This window comes from Myotis lucifugus, unplaced genomic scaffold (assembly GCF_000147115.1).
Source record: "Myotis lucifugus unplaced genomic scaffold, Myoluc2.0 scaffold_2656, whole genome shotgun sequence".
Taxonomy (NCBI): domain Eukaryota; kingdom Metazoa; phylum Chordata; class Mammalia; order Chiroptera; family Vespertilionidae; genus Myotis; species Myotis lucifugus.
The window spans coordinates 1-11,314 of NW_005873704.1; the positions used below are offsets into that span (position 1 = coordinate 1).

At 55.9% G+C, this 11,314-nt stretch overlaps 1 protein-coding gene across 1 annotated transcript; it reads left to right on the forward strand.

Annotated features, from left to right (window-relative positions):
* Positions 1–142: 142 nt before the first annotated feature.
* LOC102427631 (latent-transforming growth factor beta-binding protein 2-like) lies at positions 143–9,387 on the forward strand (the record flags this gene model as incomplete). The annotated part of the gene is made up of 17 exons (XM_023749070.1): positions 143–294; positions 1,593–1,715; positions 1,936–2,061; positions 2,495–2,620; positions 3,403–3,525; positions 3,624–3,749; positions 4,090–4,212; positions 4,913–5,044; positions 5,319–5,444; positions 5,982–6,125; positions 6,457–6,648; positions 6,740–6,823; positions 7,477–7,605; positions 7,961–8,098; positions 8,179–8,346; positions 8,658–8,939; positions 9,266–9,387. Coding segments are annotated over 17 exons (2,401 nt in total), but the record flags the coding sequence as incomplete, so codon positions are not given.
* Between the last annotated feature and the right edge of the window lie 1,927 nt (positions 9,388–11,314).

Here is an 11,314-nt window from a genome sequence, read left to right on the forward strand (position 1 = left end):
TGGAAGCGGATCTGGGAACACAGGACAACACTCACTTTTTCCTACTTTCCGTCTGTACAGAAACTGACATTCTTTCCTCCCAACCAAGGGCAGGGTCAGGATTTGCTTCCTCACAGACCTCCCCATGTGCTGTGGTTCCCAGGGATGACCAAGGGAGGGGCTGCTATTTTGCAGATATCGACGAATGCCGTCACCCTGGCACCTGCCCTGATGGGAGATGCGTCAACTCCCCCGGCTCCTACAGTTGCCTGGCCTGCGAGGAGGGCTACAGAGGCCTGAGCGGGAGCTGTGTAGGTGAGGGCTGCTTGCCAAGGTACTAAGAGGACTGTTTGGCCTGGGACCTCTGGTTGAGCCCACACACAGGGAGAAAACGAGGTGGGCAGAGGGACACGGCTTGGAGGCTATTGTCCTTCGTGAGCCGGCTGGGTTCCCAGATGACGTTGGGCATGAGGTGGGTGTGCTTCAGTTACTGATGCTCCGCTCTCTGAATCAGCTAGGGCGGGGGCCACTTTGGCTCCTTGGTCATATCCATTCGGGAGCTACAGCCCAAGGTCCCAGAAGCCTCTGAGGCTGGATTCTGGGTAGAGCGAAGGGCCAAGCATCTTAGGAAGAGGCTGACTCTGGTGGTGTGAGCTGGCAGCCAGGCCCTGCTGTGGTTTCCTGGGAGGGGGGGTCTTCAGCTCCCCTGCATCCCAACAGCAGTATCTAGACCAGCCGTGGGCAAACTACGGCCTGCGGGCCGGATCCGGCCCGTTTGAAATGAATAAAACTAAAAAAAAAAAAGACCGTACCCTTTTATGTAATGATGTTTACTTTGAATTTATATTAGTTCACACAAACACTCCATCCATGCTTTTGTTCCGGCCCTCCGGTCCAGTTTAAGAACCCATTGTGGCCCTCGAGTCAAAAAGTTTGCCCTCCCCTGATCTAGACAGTACTGCCCAACTGGACAGTGGGTGCTCTTCTCCCTGCAGAGGGGGCTGCGTGTCAGCTGTAGGAGGAATGCTCTTTTCCCTCCGCCCCTGCAGGAAGGAGGGCCGGGGTTGCAGAATGCCAGGAGGGACTGGGCTGTGAATAGATGCTTTGAGGCTCTGGAGAGGGCAGACATTTCCCAGGCCCTTGACACTGCCCTTCAGCCACCCAGGCAGAGCTTGGCCTTTCTCTGCAAGGCCCACTCACCTAGAGGAGCTGGTTGTGAGGCTGGAAACATGAGCTCATAGAATGTTGGCAGGTAGGAAGCCAGAGAGGGTCAGGACCACTGGAAGGTGAGTCCCAGGTCCTGGACACTTCACTCCGGGTGTCCTGGGAGGGGCCAAACCAGGGCTGAGGGACCTGCCCCCTTTTCTGGGACACGTGCAAAGTTCTCAGTGTTACTAGTTAGAGATGAAGTGAGCTCTGTGTGAAGGGCATCCTGCCCTGCCTGGGTGAGGGGGGCCAGGAGCAGGAATGACCTCGTGGCCTTCGCAAGGTGGCCTCTGGGTCCTCTGCATGGTGGTTCCTTGGCCTCATAATGGAGATCCTCTAAGCCCGACTAGGGACTGCCTGCCTGGAGGAGAGGAGGCCAGCTCGCTACCCTGGACTTCTCCCCACAGATGTGAACGAGTGTCTGACCCCGGGGATCTGCGCCCATGGAAGGTGCTACAACCTGGAGGGCTCCTTCCGATGCTCTTGTGAGCAGGGCTACGAGGTCACTTCAGATGAGAAGAGCTGCCAAGGTACAAAGATGCTGAAGCAGGCTTCCTCCACAGCTCGCCAGCCCGCAGCTCCTTCCCTCTGTACACACACTCCCAGTCCACCCTGGTCCCGCATCCCAACCATGCTACCCAACACATCGCTGCAAGTCCCGGCCTTTCCCCTGTTCCCACCCACCTGTCAGTCTGCTGTCCTGCACGTCTGCCCTGCAGAGTCCCACACAGCACTCATGGCCTGTTTCAGATGTCAACGAGTGTGCCAGCCGGGCCTCGTGCCCCACAGGCCTCTGCCTCAACACGGAGGGCTCCTTCGCCTGCTCAGCCTGCGAGAGTGGGTACTGGGTGAATGAAGAAGGCACTGCCTGTGAAGGTAACCCTGGGGAGGGGGTGGCAGAGAGGGACCGAGAATGTAATATAGTCCCTCCTACCTCCCACCAAACACTCCATTTGTCCCCTAGCTTTGGGCTAATGCTGAGGGTCTCCAGGTTAGGCTAGAAGACCCTGTATATGGACTTGGCCCCGAGGAGAGCTTCTACTGTCATAATCCTCAAGTTTAGAGGTGAGGATAGGAGGAAAGGGGAGTTTGAGACCAGAGGGAAGCTGATGGTAGAGTTGCCCAGGAGCATTCTGGGGAAGGGGTGCTGAGATTGTCCTAGAAGTCCACAGACAGGGCTGCCCTTCCCCAGGGGCCTGGAGAGAGTCCTACACGCTCAGAGAGGGTGGCCAGAGGCCTGGGAGGTTCCTGCCTGACCAGGTAGAGGGAGCCCTCCCCAGCCCCAGGTGACAGCTGCTATCTGCCCCAGACCTAGACGAGTGCGCCTTCCCGGGAGTCTGCCCCTCAGGAGTCTGCACCAACACTGCCGGCTCCTTCTCCTGCAGGGACTGTGACCAGGGCTTCCGGCCCAGCCCCCGGGGCCACACCTGTGAAGGTAAGAGCCCCTGTGGCAGAGGAGGGAGACCAAGCCATCACCCTTAGAGAAAGGAGTGGCCGGGACACAGCAGGGGCTGTTCCCAGACTAGGGGCCCCTCTATCCACCTCAGATGTCCACACCTGCAGATCTGGGGCCGGGGGCTGGTGAGCCCTGGGTCACATGCTTCAGCACACATCGGCATCGCTGGGGTGGTGGGGGGCAGCTGCCCAGGCCTTGCCCCAGACCTGCCAAATTAACCTCTGATATGGGGTGGGGGGTGGGATCTGTGTTCTAACAAGCTCCCCACGGGTTCCTCTTAAGGAAGGGCACTGGAACTCTATTTTGAAAAACCCTGGCCTGTACCAGGGGATCTGTAGGCCAACTTGAAGAATCTAGTTTCTGTTATCTTCTCGGGTTCTGTGTATCTGTTTCCTTGGTTTAGTTCTCATTTGTGTTCCTGTTGCTTCTCAGTAAAATCTGAGCCATAAGGGCCTTGGGGTGTGGCCATCATAGGCCAGGGTTGCTGAGAGAGGCCAAGTGTCCCCAAGGCGGACACTGTATGGGCAGCTGGAGAAGCCCAGCCTGAGGCAGCGGAGCCTGTCGGGCTGGGGCAGAAGTGGAGGGAGCGTCAGTCATCCTCTGCCCAAAGGCTCTCCAAGCTGGGCTGCTTTGTAAGCGGGTGATGCCTCCATGGGGCCAGGCTCCTCGGGCAGGTGGCAGGCCCCCTGGAACCCTCCCCATTGGTGTCTGTCCTTGGGAGGCGCTGCCATGGGCTTCCCTCCTCCCGTGTGACCCTGCAGACGTGGATGAGTGTGAAGACCTCCAGAGCAACTGCCGGGGAGGCGAGTGCAAGAACACGGCTGGCTCCTACCAGTGCCTCTGCCCCCCGGGCTTCCAGCTGGCCAATGGCACTGTGTGTGAGGGTGAGCGGCTCAGGTCTCCCCACGGGGACGGGGGCAGTGAGTGTGGGGGGAGGTGGGAATAGTCCCAGGGGATACCACTGCCTGTCTTTTCCCTGCAGATGTGGACGAGTGCGTGGGAGAGGAGTACTGCGCACCCCACGGCGAGTGCCTCAACAGCCACGGGTCCTTCTTCTGTCTCTGTGCCCCCGGCTTTGTCAGCGCAGAGGGAGGCACCCGCTGCCAGGGTGAGAAGCCAACTTGTCCATGTCCGCTTGTCAGCAGCAGGGGGCGCTACAGGCTAGAGTACGGAAATAAAATGCTCCTGGTCCCACCCAGGGAAGGGAAGATGGGAGGCTGACCATAGGCACCCTCTGAACTCTTTGAGTGTCACCCTTCTCCCCTTGACAGAGCCCCAGTTCCAGGGCTCCTCCCCGCAGCCTGGCCTCTGGCTTCCAGCTCTGGACTCTTCCTCAAACCCTGAGCCCTTTCCTACCCTGAGCCACTCCCTGGCCCTCCTATGGGCTACATGGGGCCCAGGGTCTAGGGAGCTGTGGCTGGGTCGGCTGACAGATGTCCCTGTTATAGATGTGGACGAGTGTGCAGTCACAGACCGGTGTCTGGGAGGGCACTGTGTCAACACCGAGGGCTCCTTCGACTGTCTGTGTGAGACTGGCTTCCAGCCCTCCCCGGAGAGCGGGGAGTGTGTGGGTAAGGGTTTCAGGAGGGAATGGGCAGGCTCTGCCCCCATGTCTGCCCCTACCCCCCACCCCTCCCACCACCACCACCACCACCCAGTCCTCAGCTCCCTGGGACCAGGAACTGCAGCTTCCTGGAAGCAGGCACTTTCCACACATGCACCACCGGATGGATGATGCATTTATTGAGCCTCTGCTGACTCGGGGACTGTGCGCAGATGACAGAATGAAGACAGTCATCACCCTTGTTCGAGCAGAGCACACAATCCAGTTTTTAAAGCCAAACTGATTCAATAGACATTTATTAAACACCTGCTAGGTTCAATGTCTGCTGCTAGGACAAATAGACAGTTACGGGCAATCTTGAAATTGAGCAAGGGAGACAGATACGAAGATAACTCGCGGTAATACACTTTGGTGAAGGTTTTATACACAGAGAAGTATAAAGTGCTCCACTATCGGCAGACGGGTGGGGGAAAGGAGGCTAAGAGCTCGGTGCTTTTCTAAATAGCATAGAACTCTTTTAGATGTCCATCCCTGCTGGGTCAGGGGAAATGACCCTGAACTTGATGTTTGGGGGGTGACCTGATCACAGTAATTTGGAAGAGATCAGGGACCCCAGAGGTTGTGGGGCATGGCCTGGGGATGCTGGGAAGGTGGGGCCAGAGCAGTCACCTGGCCGCTCCTGTCTCCTCTCGTGGCTCTGGGGGCAGATATTGACGAGTGCGAGGACCACGGAGACCCGGTGTGTGGGGCCTGGCGGTGTGAGAATAACCCTGGCTCCTACCGCTGTGTCCTGGGCTGCCAGCCTGGCTTCCACCTGGCCCCCTCTGGAGACTGCATAGGTGAGTAGGGAGGGGGTCCGAGGCGGGAGGGCTGAAGCACCTAGTTCTCATTTTCCCCTGAGGACATTATTTCTGCAGCTGTTTGAAAGTTCGTATATCTTCCGTATAGCAGGGCTTGCACAAAAATTGAAGAGGAATGTTAGTTTTCTTGTCCTGTGTTTAGAAGTTACTTTTCACAGATCTTGGTGCTAATAGACCGAATAAGTAAGTATTCCCAACAAATAAAGAGAGTGCATAGAGCACACCCTCCACTCTAGTCTCCACTGTCCCACAGACATAGATGAGTGTGCCAACGACACGGTGTGCGGGAGCCACGGCTTCTGCGACAACACGGAGGGCTCCTTCCGCTGCCTCTGTGACCAGGGCTTCGAGACCTCGTCCTCCGGCTGGGACTGCGTGGGTGAGAAGCCTGGGGGGTAGCTAGGCTCTGGGCCAGGGAAGGGGAGGCTCTCGGGACCTTTGTCCCAGTTCCACAGGTCTTGGCTGTCCTGGAGAGAGGCCCTGGGCCCTCCTCCTGACATGGTCATGGTCACCTGGCTCCATAATGGGTCCTCATAGAGTGGGCAAGGAAGGGAGATGTCAGCTATACCCCTGGGCCAGGCAGGTAGGGGAAGCATGGCCACAGTCCGCCAGGGGGAGCAGGCACATTCATGAAGGCGCCACCCTTCTCCAGAGACCTCGGGGTCTCAAGAGGCATGTCGGTCAGAACCCTTCTTCTCTGTCCAGTTAGTGACCCTGTCTGCCACCCTTCTCTCCCTCTTCCCATGCCCTGTTCATCTGTTCCTCCTTCTTGAGAACTCCTGCCCATTCCTGCTCTTCCCCCAAGACCCAGCCTCTTTGCTTGAGGGGCTAAGTATCTGCCCCCCAGGCTGGAGGGAGGGGCAGAGGGCGTGGGCTGCCTCTTCTCCACCCACGAGCCTGTCCTCACGCCTGGCAGACGTGAACGAGTGTGAGCTCATGCTGGCTGTGTGCGGGGCGGCGCTCTGTGAGAACGTGGAAGGCTCCTTCCTGTGCCTCTGCGCCAGCGACCTGGAGGAGTACGATGCTCAGGAGGGGCACTGCCGCCCACGGGGGGCCGCAGGTGAGCCTGCTCCAGACCCCACCCAGCCATTATGCACAGCCATTCTCCAGCTCCTGAGAGGGAGCCTGGGCCCGGACTGGGGCGGTGTGGGCAGGGGTAGGGTAGCTGGGGTGTGGTATGTCCTAGCTTTTCTATCTTGATTGCCTGTCTGTAAGAGGTGCTGATGGTAATGATGCTCACCACATAGAGCTGTGGAGAGCATCAAGTGAGGAAATATAGGTAAGAGCATTTTGTGCACTGTAAAGTGGTATTTAAATGTTAAATTTGTAAAGGCTAGGGCGTCCCAGAGGGCCATGAACAGATAATAACAAGGGGCCTCTATCACACACAGGTCAGAGCATCCCCAAGGCCCCGCCAGGGGACCACCTCTCAGGCCCCGTCCGCATGGAATGCTACTCTGGACACAAAGACCAGCCGCCCTGCTCCCGCCTCCTGGGCCGGAACACCACGCAGGCCGAGTGCTGCTGCACCCAGGGTGCCAGCTGGGGAGACGCCTGTGACCTCTGCCCAGCCGAGGACTCAGGTACAGCCCCAATGGTCCTAAGTCCTGCAGGGTGACACCGAGCGAAGGGGACAGAGCCCTCCTCTCTCTGAGCTCGGATGCTTCCCTACAGTCGAATTCAGCGAGATCTGCCCCAGTGGTAAAGGCTACATCCCTGTGGAAGGAGCTTGGATGTTTGGACAGACCACGTACACAGGTAACCTCCCTGCACCTCCTGCTCCCCAACCTCCAATCACCTGAGCAGGCCCAGCAGGCCCCCCAGCAGGTCCCGGGAAGCTCTTGACGGCATGCAGGTCACTTTCATCCCTCCTGTCCTAGGGCTGGTGACCTGCAGAGTTTGGGCTGGAAGTTCTGACCAGAGCTCCTCTTGGAGTGTTCATACAACCCCACCTTGGTTTTTCTGCTCCCCTGAGGCTGAACCCTTTAGGAACAAGCTAAGATGCGTTGACTAACCCAGTCATGGGCACAGGGAAAGAGCGGGGAGTGCCCTGTGCCGAGGCCAGCGGCAGCCCCACTTACAAAGCCAGCAACTTTGGGGAACCCACAGTCAAATGGGTAGTTTAGGTGTGAGCACCCTAGTCCCAGAGCTGGGGAAAGAAACAATAGAAAACCAAGCACTATTTTAAGCACCTTACATGTATTAATCTTTTAATTCTCATAACAACTGTAAGAGATTAGTCATATCTACATTTTTAGGTAGGAAACTGAGGCAAGAACTGAAGCAAGTTGCCTGAAGTTACCCAGCTAGCAAGTGGTAGGGCCAGGATTCAAACCCAGAACCTGGCTTTGGAGCCCTGAATCTCAGGTGCTGCTTCTCACCTGCCCTTACATCAGCCCTGCCCTCCACAGATGCTGATGAGTGTGTGATGTTCGGGCCTGGTCTCTGCCAGAACGGCCGGTGCCTCAACACGGTTCCCGGCTACATCTGCCTGTGCAATCCTGGCTACCACTACGATGCCACCCGCAGGAAGTGTGAAGGTGAGGATACACTCCCCCTGCCCCCCCTGCCCCCCAACAGCTGATTGCTCACCCAGCCCTGCCAGCCAGCCCCTGTCTTGCTGGGAGTTCCCCTTCCAGGGACAGACACCCTCTGGCTGCAGCAGGCAGGTCTGAGGGGAGGGGAGCTGTGGGGACGTCGGGGATTGTATGTGAGGACCTGCTGGAAAAGTACCCCTGGGGAGGGGTCTCCCAGGCCGGGCTGGGGGCAGGAGAGGGGGAAGCAGGGTGCTACCTCTCCCTTATCAGTTACAAGCAAATCCCTTTCCCTGAAAGTGGTCCGTGGGCAAGCCGTCCTGGCACTGCCCCACATGTTCCTGTCTTCCTGCCCCCACAGATCATGACGAGTGCCAGGACATGGCCTGCGAGAACGGCGAATGCGTGAACACGGAGGGCTCTTTCCACTGCTTCTGCAGCCCCCCCCTCACCCTGGACCTCAGCCAGCAGCGCTGCGTGAACAGCACCAGTGACATGGGTCAGTGGGCCTGGGATGGCGGGGCCGCAGGGGGAGTGGACCTAGACTGGGGGCTTAAGGGCCTCTTTCTGTGCCACCAGAGGACCTGCCTGACCATGACATCCACATGGACATCTGCTGGAAAAAAGTCACCAATTACGTGTGCAGCCAACCCCTGCACGGGCGCCGCACCACCTACACGGAATGCTGCTGCCAGGATGGCGAGGCCTGGAGCCAGCAGTGTGCCCTGTGCCCCCCCACGAGCTCTGGTGAGAGGGCGGCCTGCGCCTGCACGGAGGGAGGGGAGACCTTGCAGAGCCGGCTGGGCCTCAGGGTGGAGAGTGCCCTCGCCATGGAAGGGGGGTTAGAAGGGAGTGGGGCAACCGGAGTAGTGGCCCTGTCTTCAGTCCCTGCTGTTTGGGAATAAAGTGGGGCAGGCGGTGGGGCACGGCCAGGAGCTCTCAGAGGACACCGGTCCCAGCGTGCTCCCTCTCCCCGGTGTAGTGAGCCAGGGGACAGCACACCAGGCTGTCACTGCCAGGGACCGGGCCCAGCTTCCCCTCTCTCTCCTCCCTGACAGAGGTCTATGCTCAGCTGTGCAACGTGGCCCGGATTGAAGCCGAGCGGGAGGCTGGGGTCCACTTCCGACCAGGCTATGAGTATGGCCCCGGGTCTGAGGACCTGCACTACAGCCTCTATGGCCCAGACGGGGCCCCCTTCTACAACTACCTGGGCCCCGAGGACGCCATCCCTGAGCCGCCCTTCCCCAACACAGCCGGCCACCCAGGAGACCACGTACCAGGCCTGGAGTCTCCCCTGCAGCCCTCAGAACTCCAGCCCCGCTACGTGGCCAGCCACCCAGGTCTGTGTTACTGCAAAATGGGGAAGAGGTGGGCACCAGCATTGCTTCGCTTCCATCTCCTCCACCTGCTAATCGCTGCCATCAGGGTGAGGACAGGGAGGGGGAGGTGCTCCAAGGCCTCGCAGGGGTCGCTCAGGGGACAACTCCGCATGCCCAAGGTGGACCCGAACAACTCCCTCCGGTAAACTAGCACAGGAGACACAGAGGCACAGGACACCACTGTCCCAGCCTCAAAAGCTTCCCGCAGGAGGAAGTTGAGAGTGGGAGAAAACGGGTAGAGAAGGCAGGCACACACCGTACTGTCCAATTTTCTCCCTCACCCTTAGGTATACAGAACAACCTGCTCTACAAGTTCAAACTTGTGACCCAAAATATTAACTCAGGATTTACAATCACTTCATTTATTTATTTTTTTACGTTTTTATTCATTTGAGAGAAGAAGGGAGAGGGATAGAAACTTTGATGAGAGACATCGATCAGCTGCCTCCTGTACGCCCCCTATTGGGGATTAAGTCCGCAACCTGGGCCTGTGCCCTGACCAGGAATCGAACTGTGACCTCCTGGTTCATAGGTCAATGCTCAACCACTGAGTCATATCAGCCGGGTGGGATTTACAATCACTTTTTTATTTGTATTTATTTTATTGATTTCAGAGAGGAAGGGAGAGGCAGTGAGAGATAGAAACATCAAAGATGAGAGAGAATCATTGATTGGCTGCCTCCTGCACACCCCCTATTGGGAATCGAGCCCCAAACCAGGCATGTGCCCTGACTGGGAACCGAACCTGTGACCTCCTGATTCATAGGTTGATGCTCAACCACTGAACCATGCTGGCCAGGCTACAATCACTTTAAAGGCCCACTGTGGTGACTTGGTTTGTAGGTGGCAATGACCCCAGCACTCAGGACTCGGATGGAGTCTAATGAGGAAGTCAGGCCTGGCATCTGTCAGTGTACCTGCCACAGGCACAGCCACCTTCCCTGACTGATTCAGACTGCAGTGAGATTAGGGATGGCATCTTTTTCAGGGTGGGGAGTTGCTTAGAGAGAGAAGTGGGTTAGGCAGACCTGGTAGTTCTGCTTTGTGTTGAGTAAGGGTAATCTACTTTTGCTGCCAATACCCTCCCAGCAGGAAAAAAAAAAAAAGTGTTTTAACAAAACACCCTCCCACCAACCACAACAAAACCAAAACTGTAATGATACCCACTGCTCAGGAGCCCTGGCATTGTGAAAGCAGTGAATCCCAACCTTCTTTTTTTTTTTTTTAATTTTAATTAAATCTTTATTGTTCAGATTATTACATTAGTTACTCTTTTTTCCCACCATAACTCCCCTTCACCCAGTTCCCACCCCACCCTCCGCCCTCACTCCCCACCCACTGTCCTCATCCATAGGTGCACGATTTTTGTCCAGTCTCTTCCCTCACCCCCATACCCCTTCTCCCCCCGCCCCCAAGAATAGTTAGTCCATTCCCTTTCTATGTCCCTGATTCTATTACAATCACCAGTTCATACTGTTCATCAGATTATTTATTCACTTGATTTTTAGATTCACTTGTTGATAGATGTGTATTTGTTGTTCATAATTTGTATCTTTTTCTTCTTCTTCCTCTTCTTAAAGGATACCTTTCAGCATTTCATATAATACTGGTTTGGTGGTGATGAACTCCTTTAGCTTTTTCTTATCTGTGAAGCTCTTTATCTGGCCTTCACTTCTGAATGATAGCTTTGCTGGATAAAGTAGTCTTGGTTGTAGGTTCTTGGTATTCAGCACTTTGAATATTTCTTGCCACTCCCTTCTGGCCTGCAAAGTTTCTGTTGAGAAATCAACTGACAGTCGTATGGGTATTCCCTTGTAGGTAACTGATTTTCTCTCTCTTGCTGCTTTTAGGATTCTCTCTTTGTCTTTTGCTCTTGGCATTTTAATTATGATGTGTCTTGGTGTGGTCCTCTTTGGATTCCTTTTGTTTGGGGTTCTCTGCGCTTCCTGGACTTGGAAGTCTATTTCTTTCACCAGGTAGGGGAAGTTTTCTGTCATTATTTCTTCAAATAGGTTTTCAATATCTTGCTCTCTCTCATCTTCTGGCACCCCTATAATTCGGATGTTGGTACGCTTGAAGCTGTCCCAGAGGCTCCTTACACTATCTTGGTATTTTTGGATTCTTTTTTCATTTTGCTTTTCTGGTTGGGTGTTTTTTGCTTCTTCGTATTTCAAATCTTTGACTTGATTCTTGCGACCCTCTGGTCTGCTGTTGGGAGTCTGCATAATATTCTTTATTTTAGTCAGTGTATGCTTAATTTCTAGTTGGTTCTTTATCACAACATCGAGGGTCTCAGTTAGATTTCTTGAGGATCTCACTACATTTATCGGCGGTCT